General features: G+C 44.2%; 1 protein-coding gene across 1 annotated transcript in view; it reads left to right on the top strand.

Annotated features, from left to right (window-relative positions):
- COL28A1 (collagen type XXVIII alpha 1 chain) overlaps positions 1 to 18,960 on the top strand; it is a 158,183-nt gene that overhangs the window by 117,246 nt on the left and 21,977 nt on the right. The window contains exons 28-30 of the mRNA XM_040644248.1: positions 14,818 to 14,886; positions 15,422 to 15,502; positions 15,592 to 15,627. Coding sequence (XP_040500182.1) covers positions 14,818 to 14,886; positions 15,422 to 15,502; positions 15,592 to 15,627 — 186 coding nt within the window. The remainder of the gene's footprint in view (positions 1 to 14,817; positions 14,887 to 15,421; positions 15,503 to 15,591; positions 15,628 to 18,960) is intronic.

Below are 18,960 nucleotides of genomic sequence, written 5' to 3' on the forward strand. Positions count from 1 at the left end.
TGAAACCAAGAGTTGGATGCTTACCGACTGTGCCACCCAGGAGCCCTAAGTTAGTTTTTCTTAAAGATGGGAGAGATTGTATGTATGTATGTATGTACGTACGTACATATGTATATTGTATGCCGATGGAAAAGATCTTGTGAACAGGGCAATATTTGTGATGCCAAAGAGAAAGCAGTTGCTAGAGGCATGCCTGTGATTTTTTTGAACTGGAAGGGGCTTCTACTAATTCCTCTCCCATCTCCAACAAGAATTTATTCTACAACATTCTAAAGGGCATCTGGCCATTCACACCGTGCTTGGACACTCGAGGGAGTGGAAGCTTTGTACCTCTCTTGTGTGTTTCCCAATGGCCTTGTAGCAAATTCAAGAAGTTTTGTTACTTTTTAAAAAGAAAATAATGCAAACTGTGTCAAATCCAAATACCTCAAAATCATGCAAAGTTGTGCAAGTCTCCCACGTTTCCCTTCAGTTACCCTACAGAGACTGTCCTGTTTGCAGTTTGGGGTGCAGCTTCCAGTTTTGACTAGATGTGTAAACACCCACATATACAGTACAACAGCCTTTAAAATCATTTAAACATAATTTTCCCAACATGTTTCCCCCCTCAGTTAATAGAGCATGAATGGCCCTCCAAATCAATACATAAAGATTTCCTATACTTTTTAACAGCTACATATTACTTCATTGCGTGACTGTAGCATAAATTAATGTATTTCCCTTCCTTAGATAATGAGGCAGAGAACATTCTTGTGTCTTCCCATACTTGTGCTAGTGGTAGACTTTCTTTCTTCATGTTGAACTGAAATCTGTCCACCTGTGAATTTTTCTGTTGCTGCTACTCCTTTCATGTTGTTTTCTACTTCACTATGAGTACAAGGCTTATAAAAATTTGTGAATACAATTTCATTATACATATGTGTGTCTCTTTTACTGGTAAACATGAACTCACATGTTTTCTTACTTTATCCTTGAAGCAAGTATGTCGTAATTAAAACTTGAGTTACCTTTGTGAATAACTGAATTTCTTGCAAGGTGTGCTTTCATAGGAGACTGTAATTTTGCGGCTCTTTTCACATGGCTTCAATTCTCTTTCTTGGCCTGAGAGATGCCAACCGCATCTGTGCATTCTGAGGTTGAGCAAGGTCAACTGTTACGCTGTCATTAAGCTGCTTGTGAAGACAGTTTAGAGGAGTTTTGAGGGGGAAAAAATCAAGGAAAAGTTTCTAATTGTAAGCTCTGCGCCTCTGAAACTGGCATCTGAATCAGCAGGAATAGTTCCTGTCATGTTAAGTTGGAAGCAATGAGAAAGGAAAACAGGGCATAAAAATGAATGAGATGGAGAATGGCCTATGGGAAGTAGGCTTTATTGTACTTTTATTTTTTTTCAGCTTCTAAAATTAATGTAATTTTCTTTATTTTATTTAAAAATGTACTTGGTTATCTTTATCATTTCCATGTTTTGAAAAACAAATTTATTATTTTCAGCTTTTTTAATTTTTTATTGTGGTAAGAATACTTCACACGAGGTCTACCTACTCAACACATTTTCAAGCGTGCAGTACCCTATGCTTAACCATAGGCATTCCGTCCTGCAGCCGGTTGTCGTTAGAACTTACTCCTCTTGCATAACAGACGTTATCTCCATTTGAACGCGCCTCATTTCCCCGTCCTCGCCCCTGGCAACTACCATTCTACTCCGCCTCTGTGACCTTGACCATTCGGTCATCTCATGTTGTGCAATCATGCAGTGTTTGTCCTTCTGTGACCAGCCTGTTTCACTTAGCACTCCCGTGTTCACTGTGGCATTATTCACAATAGCTAAGATATGGGAACAACCGAAACGCCATCAAAGCAGAAATGGATTCAGAAAATGTGGTATCTCCACACAATGGAATATCATTCAGTCTTCCCAAAACAAGGAAATTCTGCCACATGTGACAACATGAATCAATCTGGAAGACATTATGAAAAGTGAAATACGCTTGCCCTACTTCTATTCAAAGAACTCATGGGTCTCTAAATAGGACTTCTGTAATCTCCATAGCATATCCAGAAAGAGACATATAAAAGAGCTCATGCTGTGAGTCCTCTGGTGAAAGACATTCTCTGAGAGGGCGATTAGCTGTTAGTCCTTTTGTGCTTTTAATTCCTGGTAGAGGAAATGAGTTTCTAGAATGCCACTGTCCCTCAGTAGGTGTAATCCTTTTGACAGGTAGCAAAATGAGGAGGACAATACAGAGGCGTCGGTCCTGTAATTCACATCTCAAATACAAGCATTTAAAAGCAGAATTTCTATCATAGTTTTTTGATGTCCGTGTCAGCGAAGCCTCCAGAATTTCTCTGTGGGACGAGCAGCAACCAGAGAGCTAGGGTGGCTGGGGGACTGAGCCGGGGAGCATTGGCATCGCAGGCACTCTGCTTACAGGGGCTCGGGAGTCCCTGCTGTGGCCACAGGAGACCAGGGGATAAAGTGTGGGGGCCACTCACCTTTTGGTCTGTTCTTTGGTGCACCCCACAAGTTAGCAGTTGTCACCAAACCTCCTGACAGGAAATATAATACATTGGGCCCAAGGACAGACCTGGCTGAATGTCACATCGGTATCTTCCTTTTGATGTAATTAAAGGTGTCACATACAGTCTAAATAAGTTTCCCTTTCCCCAGAGTCATACAGTGATGATATAAAGTAAACATCTTTACCAGCCTCCACACCTAAAAGTGTGGTAGCCAAGACACATTCATGATGATGGCTGGAGCTGCTACCTTCTGCTTAGGTCTAAAGCTGCCTACTGTCCTTTTTTTTTTTTTTTTTTTTAAAGATTTTATTTATCCATTTGACAAGAGAGAGAGGAAGAGAGAGAGAGAGCACAAGCAAGGGGAGGGGCAGAGGGAGACAGAGAAGCAGGGTCCCCTCTGAGCAGAGAGCCCAATGCAGGGCTCGATCGCAGGACCCCTGGATCATGACCTGCACCAAAGCCAGACCCTTAACGGACTGAGCCACGCAGCCGCCCCCTGACTGTACTTTTCTGTTCATATCAAGTACATACCAGATTCTCATCATGCATTTCCACTTGATTTTTTTTTAATCTTTTACTTATTTATTTGAGAGAGAGAGAGCATGAGTGGTGGGGAGGGACAGAGGGAGAGGGAGAAGCCGACTTCCTGCTAAGCAGGGAGCCCGATGTGGGGCTCAATCCCAGGACCCTGGGATTATGACCTAAGCCAAAGGCAGACACCCAAGGAGTTCATGAACACTGAGGCTAGTAAACTCTAATTAGAATCTTCCCTTTGGCTACATGCCCAAGGATGCATGGATTGTATATTTTGGTATATTTGAAATTTTAAGGTTTATACTTCATGAGTATTGTTTGGTTTTTTTATTTGTTCTTTATGGTCCCTATCCCAGGGGATTTCGACAAGGGGGTAGCATTGGCTTTAAAAGGAGGTAGTTATCTGTTCATGTGAGATGATAGGATACTGGGTGGTCTGGAACCAGTCACCGGTTCAAAAACATTAGTTGCACATTTTCTATGTGCTGGGCATGGGGCTTGATGCTCGGGATGAAGGAATGCCCAGTGCCTAATCGACGGCCAGAGCGTGGTGGGGACCAAAGAACTAGACCTTTATGAATTAAGGTTAAGATGACAGGAAGCCTATGCAGAAGAAACTGGAAAAACACACAGGGCCAGACTGTGAAGGGACGTTAGCTCTAAGCTACAGGGCTTCAGCTGGAGCCTGTCAGTGATTCCCAAGGTGTGGCCCCTACCAGCTCCATCCTCATCACCTAGGAAGCCATTAAGAAGGCAAGTTCTTGGGCCCCACCTAGACCTAATGAATCAGCAGCTCTCAGGGTGGAGGCCAGGAATCCTTGTTTTCACAGACACTACAGATATGTTTGATATATACCAAAGTTTAAGAACCATTGCTCTGATGATAGAAAACCCTGGAAGGGTTTATTTTAAAAACCCAGTTTTACGGCAATATGATTCACACAGCACACAAGTCACCTGTTTAAAGTATACAAGTCAATGATGTTTAGTATTTTCACAGGTTTGTACAACTATCAACACCACCTAATTTTTGGACATTGTCATCACCCCCAAAACAAAGCCCTTATCCCATAATAGTCACCCAAACTCTAGTCCCTGGCAACCACTAATCTACTTTCTGTTTCCATGGATTTTCCAATTCTGGACATCTCCTATAAACAGAACCACACAACATGTAGTCTTTCATGGCTGGCATCTGTCACTTAGCATAATGTTTTCAAGGGTCATCCGAGTTGAAGGGGATGAAGGGGGGCACTTGTGCTGACGAGCACCGGTGGTTGTATGGAAGTGATGAATCACTGAATTCCACATCTAAAACTAATATTACACTGTAGGTTAACTAACTGGAAGTTAAACAAAAACTTTAAAAAACGGGGGGTCATCCATGTTGTATTAGAACTTTCTATGTATGGGCAAGTAATATTCCATCGTGGAGATATACCACATTTTGTTCATGCGTCTGTCCATTGATGAACATTGGGTTGTTTCTACTTTTTGGCTATCATAAAGAATGCAGTTATGAACATCCACGTGTAAGTTTTGTGTGGACACATGTTTTTATTTGTCTTGGTCATATACCTTGTCCTTTCTAAGGACAGGAGTGACCTGGTCAGCTGAGGGTTTCAGTATATGACAGCTTGGGACAGTGCTTCTCATTCCTCTGCCTCCACAGCATTCCCACGTCCAAAACACTCCATCATCAACTGTACTCACGATTCCCTTTTTGAGTAGTGGTGTGGGGGTAAGAGGTGGGCTGTACAGTTGGAAATATGCTCTTCTTTGCACGCTAGCCTCTCTTTCTCTTGTCCCACAATTGAGAATCTTTGCTAGAGATTGACAAGAGCTGAAGTAAAGACGTGAATTAAACTATTATAATAATTTAGTCCCCAGGTGAGGTGACTCGGAACGCGGGCATGTTTAGAAGGGATGGACTTGTTGATGCTGAAACCTTATCCTTATTACCGATCTCCCACTCTACTGCAAAGGCAAAGTAATGTATAGAGCACCTTCCCTTTGGTGTGAAATATTATTTTGCTTTTTAAAAGATATTATTTATTTACTTATTTGAGACAGAGAGAGTGAGTGAGAGAGAGAGCACAAGTGGGGAGGGGGATCAGAGGGAGAGAGTGAAGCAGACTCCCTGCCAAGCATGGAGCCTGATGAGGGGCTCGATCCCAGGACCTGGAGATCATGACCTGAGCCGAAGGCAGACGCTTAACCGACTGAGCCACCCAGGTGCCCCAAAATATTATTTTTCAGCAGTGATCCTCTGCTGAAGGGAGACAAGCTACAGAAAAGCATAGCTTCTCAAACTTTTTCAGCAAAACCCAAAGCCACTCTGAGCATGGCTCATGGCCCCTTCATTTTAATGTTAGAATTTTCACTTTGTGACACTTGAAATACCAATGATTTCTGAGATGAATTATTTTTTGGTAATTTAATGCAAAATGCCATGTGTTGTGGTCTGATCTGCTAAAGGTGGGAGAAATGAGAACATTGGTATCTGTGTTAGTTTCCTGTGGCTGTTGTAGCAAATTTTCACACTTGTGGCTTAATACACCACCAATGTATTCTCTTGCAGCTCTGGAGCCCAGAGGTTAAAATGAACCTCATGGGGCAAAAACCACAATGTTGACAGGGAGTCTAGGGGATCATCTATTTCCTTGCCCTTCTAGTGTCTAGAGCCACACCACCTGTTCCTTGGCTCACGACCCCTTCCTCCATCTGCAAAGCCAGTGATACGCATGTTTTCTCTCTGACTCTGCTCTGCTCTGTTTCTGTCACACGACCTTCTTCTCTTCTACCAAGTCTCCCTCTGCCTCCCTCTCATAAAGATATTTATGATTGCATTTAGGACCCACCTATATAACCCAGCATAATCTCCCCACTGGAGAGCCTTAACTTGATCACATCTGCCCACCTTTTTTTTTTCCCCCTACATAACATTCTCAGGTTCTGGCATTAGGGCCTGCATATCTTTGGGGGCCATCATTCAGCCTGCACCAGTCTCAGATCAGCAGAGAGGAGGCTTTGCCCTTTTCACTACTTCTTGTGGGTTAATGAACTGATTTATGGACATGAGAAGCGTAGTTTGAAAAACACATCTCATAGCATCCTGTCACTGGGCAGACTTAGACACTTATACCATTGTGCTAGGAGGTCCTGTGTCCTGCTGCCGTGGCGGCGGCTGCGGCCACAGAGCTCAGCGACTCCTGCTGTCCCCACACCTTGGCAGCATGGCTGAAGGGGCCGGGACGCAGCTCCGGACGCCGGGCCAGGCATCTTGCTTCTAAGCGCCTCCTCCAGCTGCCCCACATCACGAACTCTCTGCCAACATTTGCACACATCTCTGTTTCCTGAGCTCTTTTCCGTATTGATCCCCAAACGCTCATCATGAAATTGACCTTATACTAACCAGAGAGGCACCTATTCTCCTGTGCGTGTGTCAGGGTGGGGTGGGGTGTGAACCTAAATAAGACAGCGTTTAGTGCGCCTAGTGTCCAGACGTCTCCTACCAGAGGGGTGGCCAGCTTCCACATCCACTGCATCTAGCTCAGTGTACATGCAGGACCCTGAACTAGGTACTTCCGGAGCTAGAAGACCAATAAGATGATGTGCCTCTACTTTGGGAATTTCAGGAGGACAGAAAGATGTGTGCACCCAAACCTCTGAGGAGACGTATACCACAGCAGAGGTGTGGGCCGATGTGGGGTAGTACTCGTGGCTGGGGTGAGCGTGGGTCAGGCAAGACTCCTTGGATGAGTTTGGTGGGCTAGGACTGGCCCATAGATGGGAGGAGGGTGTTCAGGGAGAACACAGAAGGTCAGGACACAAAGAGAAGTCCAAGCCCGGGAGCTGGGAGATGAGTCAGAGAGGGGAAGGCAGAAAGCAAAGTAGGCTTGCCTGAGTAGAATTTCTGTATTTGATGGATTTGGTTCTGAAATCACTAGCAGGTGGAAAGTTTTGGAAAGCAGATATAAAGTTAGGCCCAGAGCATAGAGACTGGGGTGAGACTGGGGATTAGGGAAGTGGAGATTATCCTCAGAAGGGCACCACTGATGCCATGGATGTGGACAATATTACAGAGGATAATACCGAAACAAAAGTAAGGACCATGGCAGACATCTACCTTGAGGGCACGGAGGGCACTGAGAGAGACACTGGAGAAGTGAAAAAAGCAAGCTGAAAATGGCAGGAGGGAAACCAGGAGCCTGCACTGTGTGGGTGGCCAGCAAAGGGAGCATTCCAGAGTCCCCTGTCTCTAGCAGAGGCAACTGCCATAAAGCTGACCTTGTCTCTTTATATCTATCATCTGTGCTGCAAGTATATACAAATGTCATGCAAGATTGTCATGAAACATGGCAGGTTTTACAGAAGGCTGTTTGGACCGAAAAAGTTAACGTGTACGACTGAGTTGAGCTGGCAAAGCCCCTTGAAGCCATGATGTTCTCTGCACTATGACCTATGAATGTATTCACTTCTAACATTTATACTAAGAACAGCCTTATTATTGGAAAACAGGACCCGATTCTGCAATGAGTTAGACCCTAACAGCGAGCACGTGTCCACGAAGCCAACAGTGCAGTTAAGTGGCTTGCCGGTTGGTTGCTTGAGAGAATTTGTGCATCTTCGCGTGCTCATTGTTCAACCGTGTTCATGGCCGCTAGCAGATATAAACCGAAAAATGGAAACAGAAACTACAAGTTTAAAGAAAATTATTATGGGAAAACAGGCCCAACCTGAGCACATTTGGCCCTGACTGTGGTGAGCTGAGCAAGGCCCATTCCGACAGTTAGATTTGTCCGATTCTTTCTGGCGACTATCAGTGGCCTCTGAAGATTAGAAGTAGGAGTTACTTGCTTCCTCCTAGACAACCTTGCTATCAGGCGTCATGTTTTAATTAAAGCAAATTTCAGACAGAATTCTGCCCGATGTTCAGCTACTCATTAACAAGAAGGCACAAAAACATGCACTAAAGCATGGTCCAAGTTCCAATTTTCTGTTTGTTTTTTTTTTAAGCACTTTGACAAGCACTTTGCATAAAATTATTTCTCTGAGACATATACAACCATATTCTCATGATTGCTCTAATTAACCTTTTATTCAGAGCAGTGAAGGGACTCTTCATTATGGGAGGAGGGGAGGAGGCACCTGTTCTGAATGAGTTCTAGAATTAGGGTGCTCTACCAAAGTGTTTGGCTGACTCTTATACCCCCTTCATGCAAGGGGTGAAGTACTTGCGTGACATTTCTAGCTATGACAGATCTTGAATACCTCTTATTTCCCCAGGGATAAGTTGTTTTTATCATCCCTCTGGAGCAAATTCAGATGGCAAGAGTTGAAGCACAGGTCTTTGAAGTATGGACCACTGATTACAGTATTTCAGATGTTACCCTAGCAACCCCAGAGGATAAACTAAATTGCATATACACGTATTCATGGTACTGTCTAAACTAGAGCATATGAAGGTAAATTACAGAAAATATAACAATTACCTTACTTTTTGCATGCATAGGGAAAAAGCCAACGTGGTAGATTGAATAATGCCCCCGAAGACGTTCATGTCCCAATCCCTGGAATCTGTGAATATTGTCTTCTATAGCAGAAGAAACTCTGCCAATGTGATTAAGTGAAGCCTTTTGAGATGCGGATGTTATCCTGGATTATCTGGGTGGGCCCTGAGTGTGATCATGAGTGTCCTTCTAAGAGGGGGACAGAAAGAGAAGAGACTACGGAAGAGGTGATGTTGTGGTGTAAACAGGGATGGAGGGGAGGAAGACGGAGGAAGAGGCCACAAGCCAAAGAATATGGGTGACTATGAGAAGCAGAAAAAGTCATGGAAGCAGATGCTCCCCTCAGAGGCTCCAGGGAAAACCAGCCCTGCCAATACCTTGATTTTAACCCAGTGAAACGGATTCTGTACTTCTGATTTCCAGAACAGTAAGAGAACAAATTTATGTTGTTTTAAAGCCACTAAATTTATGGTAATTCATTACAGTGGCAATAGGAAACGAATATAGCCATCAATATTAATGTCAGCAGCATTTTGGTCCAGCTCATGGAAGTTTCCATCGTAGCTGTTCTGAAAACCCTTGGCGTACATGGCTAACACTTTTTAGGTTATTAAAAAAAAAAAAAAAGAGCCTGTGTTGCGGGCCGTGGAGAGAAGGAGAGGAACAAATGGTGCAGGTTTTAAACCATTTTTAGGAACAGACTCAAAATCAGTCCCTGAATCTGTAAAAAGTAAACCACTTCTCTGCCTCTCACTGGGCACAATGGGACTAGATCACCATTTGAATGAGAATCAAGTAGAATGAAGCCGTGTTGTTCCATTGAAGCGCATTAGGACGGCGTTCTGGCCAGGTACCAGGTGAGCCCGGGCTGTGCTCCAGCGGAAAGCGCTAACACAGAACTTACGCACTGATTCTATTCCCAACCGAATGGGCTGCTTTATTGAGCAAGCATTACGCTGCCTGAGCCCACGTTAGAGAAGGCTAACGTCAAAATAGGACATTCAGTTAGAGGAAGTCGGTTCCACAGAGGAAAGGATTTTAAGAAACTGGAGGCTCTTGATTTTCAGGCTGGAGATGGAGAAACTGCCTGGCTTCTACTCTGTGCCAAGACAGAACTGAGCAGAGCCTTCGGAGGAACTGCCTTTGGAGAGAATTAGTGTTGAAAGCATTGCTGAGAAATCAAATACAATCCGAGGAGTTGGGGAAGGATTGCAAAAGCCTGGGTTTTATCATTTACATGCCTGCCCCCAGGGTATTCCAGCAATTTCCTAAGAGTATGTCTAGCTCTCTTATTACCTGGCTCAGTCCTTCGCACACAGGCACACCGTCAATGGCAGTAGCTAGTTATAATAGGAGGATGTGATGATAGAGATTCAGGAGGAAGAGGATAGGCGCCAAAATGCCAGACCACTGCGTTGTTCTGTGGGTCTCTGGGTAAGCACCTTCTATCTACATGGACAATTATATGTACTCTATAGGCCCCCAGGAAAATACGATTTTCCTTCTAAAGTGAATTAGCTGGTCCGTCATGCCTAAGAAAATAATTCCTTTCAATACAGAATGGTTCCTGGATTTGAGGCCAAATACTTAGGTAACTATTCAGGCAGGCCACCATGTCTTGCTAACTCTGCCATTTAGCCACTAAATCAGCATCTTAATACAGCACTGGCTTCTTTCTTTGAGCTACTTTTCATTCACAGGCCTGCTGCAATAATCTTGTACTCCGTACCATCAAAATTTATCAAAATTTATATTCTGTGAAAAGTATGAACATCAGAAAATTATCATTGCTACACTAGTTTATTTTCAGCCTGGGTCATTTTGCCAGGTGTTCTGTTCTTTCTACTTTTTACAATTTTTTTTTTATTATTCTTAAGAGATTATTTATATACGGACAAATTCACCTTCTTAAGGGTACAATGTTATGAGTTCCAGCAAATGCATAGGAAGGTCTAATGGTCTGGGCTAAGGAAGGTTTCCTGGTCCTTCCCCACTAGTGGGACATCTCCTTTCCCAAGCAGTGGGATATCTCTAAAGGTCTGGGATCCATGCCTGCAAGTTTTATTCTGTTTCCTTTCCCCAGCTCCCATGGGTCACCTGTGCCCTAAAGGTGGCAGTGTTTGCTGCACATGTCCAGTAGCCTAAGATTTTTGTCACAGAGGAGGCCTTGTGCCTTTCGCTGGGGGTCAGCTGCTTCCCTCCCCAGGGCCTGAACCACTAGGGAAGCTTTGGGACTCGTCCTGTCCCCAGTCTTTCTTATGAGCACTGCTAAGGTCCCCAAAGGGCCTGTGAGTGAGTATAAATTCCCCTGTGTCTGAAGCTCCCAGGGGTCCTGTCCTCTCACACAGCCCACACTCAGCCTTCAGCAATTGGTTTAAGAAATTTAGCCGAATTCTTCTTACCAGCTTGTATGACATCTGGTGTTTCCAGCAGGTAAGTAAGTGCCCATGTCCTGTCTCTCCTTAGCGGATCCTTTGTTTCCTTAGGTTTTGAGTCACGTGGTTGACTCAGGCTCCATGATGCACTCAAAAAGAGCTGGGCTTTCATAGGATGGTTAGCAATTTTTGTTGTGGATTTAAGAATGAAAGCAGCCTTTTCTAGTTTCTATACCCTAAAGGTGAGGCAGAAGTTCATTTTATAGTTTTGGATCATCTATGAATCTGATTTCTTTTCTTACTGTACCTTAATTATCTGAGAAAGGAAAATGATCACATCTACAGCAGGATGGGTGTAGAGGGGAGATATAGTGGTTGCGAAGCTGGGTTTGAAATTTGGCTTTAATTATACCTTCAGATAGACAGGTTCTTTCCTGTAGTTGCTCCTGACCCAGCCTGAAATAATTGTGTCTCATCTGAGACTTGTAAGGAAAAAAGTATGATTGGATAGCGTTCACCTCTGCCCAATTAAGGGGTTTGCTCACGATTAGCCAGAGAGCGCACCCTGAAAGTTACAGGAAGACTTCCAAGTGTTCTGAAGGGAAACTGACAATTAAAAAGAAAAAAAAAAAGGCTGTTGTATAGGGAAAAGCAGCTGCCTGGAATGGCTACAGTGTGAACAATTATATAGAAAATGTCTAGAATGTGAAGTGATACAAAATAGATTCCTGCCCATGGAGCTGATCCTAACATGCTAAGCGGCTACTTGGAGGTTTTCCCCTCAGGGCATAGCAGTGAAGCCCGGGTAGCTTTTAAGTTTGCGAGGAAATTGTGTAATTTCTTAAAGGAAGCTAGTTAGTCATAAACATTTATTGGACATCTATATTAGCTGTTGTAGGATCCAAAAGTTTGTAAAAGAAGTAATTATTCTGAATAATTGTCAGAAAGGTGTCAAGTTCTTTGTGGACCCACTTTGTCTGAGGGTGCAATTCTCAGGGACCATTCACCATCACATCCCAGGCCCAGCTGCTTTGTGTGTCACGCTGTCCGTCCTGGGGGGGGGGGGGGGGGCAACACCAGCTATACAGCCTCCTAGAGCTCTCCTGTGAACCTTTAATCCCCTTCCACCTGGCTGCAAAACCTCCTGACCCCCCAACTCAGGTCCCAGGGGTCTTAAGAATCTCCCCGACAGCTTCGCACCACCTTTCAAATGGGTACCTGGTTGAATAAAGCTGTCCTACTTGGACTCTGAAAAAACAAAACAAAACAAAAAACAAAAACCTGAGAAAATGAATTTATGCCCAAGTGTCATTTACTGACACATCTTTCTTAAGAGCATACCTTTCTTAGAATTTTTGTTTTTTATTTTCTTTTTAATTAGAACAGAGAACAGCCGACTCTCAGGCAGGTATCTCACCACCACCCTCCATGCGACCCTGTGAGCTGGCCGTGCAGTCTGTGTGCAGACAGACCGCTCTAGCCTCCATATTCTAGGTGAAGCTGCACCGCCCCCCCCCCCCCCGCCCCGAGCATGGTTTTCAGCAAGTGCAATGAGGTTGCCTGTGTTCCACATATTCCGGTCTATTCCTCTTCATACCGTGTTTGCTGGGCAATCTTTGGAAACAGAACAGATTTTTCTCTCCTCTCCTTTCTCCTGCTTGAATCTCTAGCTTGGAGTCTGCATGTTGGTGTGCTGTTTCCAGCATATCTCACTGGCACCAGTCCCTAGCCAGGGTTCTGGGGCTCTCTGTACCACCGTGTTTCCTGCTGGGAAAAGACGGTTCTCTCTTGACTGTGAACTGAATAGAGAAGACCAGTGATCCCTGCCTGTCCCCTGTCACCACTGAAGCAACTAATAGAGGGGGCACTTCTTCAGGGGTGAGTCTCCTCAGAGAGGCCTGAGACAGCCATGCACCACATAAACCTTCACCATGGCCCCCTATTCCATGGCACTGTGCTTGGCTCAAGAGTTACCAGGGTTAAAAAGACCATCCACGAATGAGTTCTCTGCACTCTGACCTTTGTAAGGAACTTGGCTGAGTCCTCTAGAGCCCAATTGAGGAGGAAGAACTGTAACCCCATACCTGCCTTCCATTTAGAAATACAACATGGCAGAGATGAAAAGGACCTAAAAGTTCAGCCAAGTCAACCCACCGAGAGGGGTTAGTGATGGGTCCAACAAGAGTGGAGCACTTCATGTCAACAAGAGTCTCCAATTATATTCATCCTATGTTGTACCCTTCTGTGTAAGATTTGTTTTAATGAAAAGGTTTCCTCCTAGGGATATAGGCAAGTGTACAGAGATAAATAAGAGAGTCTTCACTGAAGCATTATTTGTAATTGGGAAATATTGGAAACAACCTAAATGTCCATCCCTAGGATAATGGTTAAATCTATAGTCTAGTTATTTAATAGCATACTGTATAGCAGAGAAAATTAAACTAGAACTGTATATATGTACACAGATATATTTCAAATAGATAATGCTGAAGTTTAAAATACAAATTGGATACACAGATACATCACTTATTTGAAGTTTAAACTATTATTGTACACTATCTTAGACTATATACGTGTAGTTAAAACATAAATACATGAATGTGAGTGATGCATATCAATTTCAGAAACAGATTTCCCCTCTCCTTAGGGGAAAGGGATTGGGTACATCAGAGGTTTCAGGGGTATCTGCACCATTTCATTTTAAAATATGGTGGTATATAGATGAGTGCCTTTTTCAGTATAAATTTTATGCGTCTGAAATATTTCATTGTAATATTTTTAAAAAGAAAGGGTTCTGTTGATTTTAAAAAGTTTGAAAGTCAATGAGCTAGGAAGGCAGTCTGAGGAATGCTGATACTCAGAATTACATTGGTCTCCAAGCAAGCCTCTGTGACTCCCTCCAGTCTCTCCTTCTAAAGCCCATCCTGCCTTCTGGCTTAGTGGCTTTCAAGCCCTAGCAGGCCTATGCAAAATGCATATTTTACCCCACACCCATCCTGGATTCTCATTTCCTTGTCTGAGGTTTTCATTGAGAATACCAGTGATTCTAGTAGGTGTGGTCAGGGTACCTTTGAGAAAGATGTTCAAGGTAAGCAAATGAAATCTCAGTAACTCGTGGTCCCACAAACCTTTGCCATGGACTTGTTGCTAACAATGATTTAGAGTTAAGCAGCGTCAGAACTATGACTTTGCATACACAACAGGGATTATTTCTGTTTCCTGTTCAACATCATGAAAGCCCTTTAAATCTGCGCGGTTTTGGGGGCAGGGGTCGGGGAGCAGGAGAAAGAGTTAAGGTAAGTGAGGGGGGCAGTTAAAAACAAGTCCTGCAATGAAAACATTTTTATTTTCTGAATTAAGGAGGCACTAAATAAAGAGATTCATGGTACCAATGATCAGGGCTGGAACTAACAGTATATAGTAATTGTATGCACAGTTCCTTGGCATTCACTGGGGAGAAATGCTCTTATGTCCTCTTTTCCTCCGTTATTAAGAAAATACATGCTTTTAGCGTATCAAAAAAATATAGAAAAATGTAGAGAAGATTATAAAAAAGATTATCACAACTCAAATAACAGCTGCTTGTTATTTGTGTACTGGTTAACATAATGTTCATAGTTTGAAAATTGGCCAAGGTGGGAGAAATTATACCACAGAAATAAGCAAATTCTGTAAACCAGCTCCTTCACTTCTACTCCAGATTCAGAAGCTCAGCTTTTACTAGCAAAGCACTGAGCCCATCGGACATATCCACTTCCCCCCCAAATTTAGATAATGCTACAATGCAGTTTGGGAACCGCAAGTATATATCTGACTCAAAGAATTTTCTGAGTTATCTTGGGAAATTAATGTGCTGATCCCTTTTTCATATTGTGTAGGGTGAGCAAGGACCTCAAGGCTTTCCAGGGCCAAAGGGCACGACAGGCCGTGGCCTCCCTGGCCAGAAGGTACGTTATGTTAGGACCTTAGAAAGATGCTTAAGTTTAGGATCTGCATCGTTTAACATAAACTTTGGAAGAGCTCTCCTACTGGTCATTCATCCTTATAGCTCTCAGAGGAAAAATCCATTTGGAAGCAAATCCCTATGGATTTCCTTTCAACTATAAACCTGCTTACTTTACTTTCTTCATCCTTGAAAGCCAGCTGCTAAAAGAGTGAATCCTTACAACATACCACGTAGAAGACACCAGATAAGTCTGCTGTAAAATTTTATAAGTCGAACTTCCTGAAGGCAGCGAGCTGTTCTGATCATATCCTCAGGTCTCCTCACCTTGAGCTCTCTGGTTCATCATGAATTAGATTATGGTACCTGGGTGGAATGTAAATATAATGCCCTGCATTTCTTTTCCCCCTAGTATATTTGTATTAACCAGAACTACGGGTCTTCAAAAGATTCCACTGGCAAATGAACCAATTTTAGAGTTTTTCTTATTTGGCTTCAATATTTACATTCTAAACTTCTCTTTTCACTCTATTCTAAAGGGAGAGCATGGAGAACAAGGAGCTATGGGAAAGAAAGGCGATAAAGGGGAAATTGGGGAGCCCGGATCCCCAGGAAGACAGGCAAGGAGTGATTTTTAAAGTCTTACTGTAATTTTATGCATTAACTAGTTCCAACCTATATTGACTGTTACTCTTCTTCCACTAAGTAGGGGTTACAAGGACCAAAGGGAGACGTAGGACTTACAGTGAGTATCCAACCTAGGGGGTAATTGAGGGTTTGTGTTTGCAAAATTATTACATACGTGTTTTAGCTTCAGAAGTATGAGTTCTTTTGACACAGAGTGCCAGCTGCTATTTAATGGTAGCACTGCTACAAGCCCAGTGTTGACTTAGATGCATGAGGCAATTGATCTCAGCGTGAGGGAGAAAGAACACCAGGCAGCCCTTCCCCAGCCTCGTGGTGGCGACTACTCCCCCCGACCCTGGCAGACAGGGTAACGAGGAGGTGAGCTGTTTAAAAGAAGCCAAACGACCAAATGACTTCTACTTTACATTACCCTTCACATTTCCAAATGGGGGCTTCTGTTTCCTTGAACTAGCTCCTTTAGGAAGTGCCCTGAGAACGGCCATCACGAAATGGAGATTACTTGAATGTACTGATTCACTTATTCAACAGAACTTGTGAGGCATCAATAAACTTTCCCTTATGCTCTCTACACTGTTGCGAATAAAAAGCTGACTCTTCAAAGTCTCACAGGGTAGAAAGGTTCTAGAATTTCTATAGCAAAGTCTATTTCTTCCTTTCACGTTGGAAGACACTACATCTCTTGGAGTAGAGAAGCAATAGGAAGCTTCTCTTTTTTCCTCCTTTTGATTTTTCAGTGGGTCATGGTCTGGGGATGCAGCCCCTATGTGCTGTGCTAAGCAAATCCAGGTGTAAGGGGTGGGAGTTTAGGTAGTGAAGGTAAGACATGAGAGGTGGGCATACGACAAACAGAACACACTTTTTTTATGGTCTGTTTGCCATTTCCTCTTTGTCCTTCCTCACAAGTCAGATACTCCCAGATGCCTATGGCATATGAAACAGCTGCATATACATCAGTTCCTCCCCCAAAGTAGCAGGGAGAGTGTCTGTAAAATGTTCAGAGGAACGACCCCATAGGTTTATACCCTCCCTCCTATCCCAGTGTGTGGAAAGGGCGTGGCTTCCTTCATCCATTCATTTGTTCGCTCGTTTCACCAACATTTATTGGGTGTGTATTCTGGGTCAGGCTCGGAGATAGGCAGGGGAGCAGTAGAGATTAAGAGACTGTGTCCGTGGACTCAAGGAGCTCACAGCCCATTAGAAAAAAAGGCAAGCAAAGGATGTCCCCCTGTCATTTGACAAATGCTATGACAGGCGTAAACACGTGGATCCAGAGCAAACAGAAGGATGTATGATGATGTTTGGGGCCAAGTTAGGCTTTTATCTCTTGAGCAGAAGATTCTTAACCAAGAGGCAGAGATCTCAGAAATGAGGCTGGCATTCTGCTGACCTTGGCTTTCTAGGTTCTAGAAGAGGGACTAGCAGGGAAGGACAAGTGAAGGAAGAGTGACTTTGCCTCAGTGAGAATCTAGTCTGTGACTGGTACTGCGTTAGGCTCCTTCACCTCAGTACCCCCCTACCTAGTACTGCAGGGGCCTGAGGGCTCCTGTTTTAGAGCCCGCACAGGACCTGTAGCGCTCCTTCTGCCACACCCCTTCTCCCGGGTAAGGAGCCCTCAGGGCCAAGCAGAGTGAGCACCCTGAGCACATGCCCCCTCTATTCTACATGCTGGATACACAGGATCCCCAAACTGCCTAAGTGACAGCACTGGCCTATGCATGGGTCACCCCAGAAGGTGGGCAAGGGGCATGTGTTTTCAGGGAATCTGGACAGAGCTCAGAAGTGAGGACTCTTCTCCCCATGAATGATGGGCCAAGCCTGCGCAGTGTAGAAATGGTAGGGTTGGGGTGCAACGAGAAGGGGACAGACTTCAGGCCACAGCCCTCTCTTGCCCAAGACTCCATGTTGGTCTACACGATAGCTCCATGAGGTCGGTACTATTATCTCTACTTCTATGAAGACGTGCTAAGTCAGAAAAGTTTGAGTGGTATGCCTGAAGTCGTCCTGCTAGCGAGTAGCAGAGCCCTTGTAGCTGGAGTTGACTTGTCTGGTACCAAAGGCAGGCTGCTCCCCCATGAATGCTGTTCTTAGAAGGCCTCATTCCTCTCCCCACCCACGTTCTGTCCCTGATCAAATATATCCCCAAACAGCTGTTGGGTGTAGATTCATTCCAGACTAGCAAACTACTGCTTTAAGACGCAAATACTATAGACAGAGTTCAATGTCATAATAATTCATGCCAAATTGCTTCAAAAAGACTGTTCCTCCACCTGTCCCATACATGTTAGCATTTCTTAGTGTCTGCCTTCAGTCTTCTTTCTCCCGGTCTTCCAACTCTGAGGCAGGGAAAACCATGAAAGGAAGGGGGGATGTGCAATTTGAAAAGGCTAGTTTAATATCATAGCAAAGTTGTATGGAGAATGAAAACATACTGTCTTTATGTTATAAATATGGAAAAGAATATATGTAACCAGTGGAGGTGTGGGGACACACTGGTTTAAAAGACTGAGAGCTCTGCTCTAGGAAATCTCATCTGCCTTCGATGTTTTCCACAGCCAGCTGTACACCTGCCTTCCGTAAATCTGCCTCCTGTTTGCCCTGCTCTCTTGAGCACCAGACCTTACGTCTTACTGCCTACCGGCCACCCCCAGCTGGATGTCCGTCCCATCGATGCCAGGCCCAGGCAGAGCCCCGTGATCTCCGTTTGCTCCCACCCTGCTTCTGGTCCATCCCTCCCCATCTCAGAGTGGGCCAACATCATTGGCCTCCTCTGAGACTCCTTTTTCCTCACCCTTCCTTCCAATTACTCACCAACTCCCTTCATTTTCTCTTGGAAAGTTCCCTCCAGACCAGCCCTTCCTCTCCATCACTGCCACCACCACCTTCTGGTGTCACTTCCCCCCCCTGAAATATTTAGGAACCTCAAACCCCTCCATGGGCTGCCACAATCACCCTTTTAAAATAGAAGTGTGATCAGATCTCTTCTCTGCTTAGGGACCATGCATCTTCTCACCGCCCAGGATAAAGTTCACACTCTCCAACATGATGCAAAGACCTTCTAGAGTTCATCTGTCTTCCACATTTCCTGTCATTCTCTCTGCCGTGTACCCTGTGTCGTAGTTTACTCTAGTACTGTAAGGCACTGTGTGTGTACTTTGTCCCCTGCCTGGAATGCTCCTCCCATCCCCCCTCTTTCCTCTGTAACCTGCTCATAAGCCACCTTCTTGGACCGCGCCCCACCCTCACTCTCCCACCCCTGGAATTCCGAGCAGACAGGTGTGGTTCCTTGGCTCCAATCCATTCGTGGAGCACATACAAAAGTATTTATTCGTCTACTGCTCACTAGACTAGGAATCTTTTGATAGGTATAAAGGCGATGCCTTCATCATTGGCAAAAACAGCCAAAGTATTTGTTGAGCAACTTGAGTGGAAA

This window comes from Ursus maritimus, unplaced genomic scaffold (assembly GCF_017311325.1).
Source record: "Ursus maritimus isolate PB19 unplaced genomic scaffold, ASM1731132v1 scaffold_3, whole genome shotgun sequence".
NCBI lineage: Eukaryota > Metazoa > Chordata > Mammalia > Carnivora > Ursidae > Ursus > Ursus maritimus.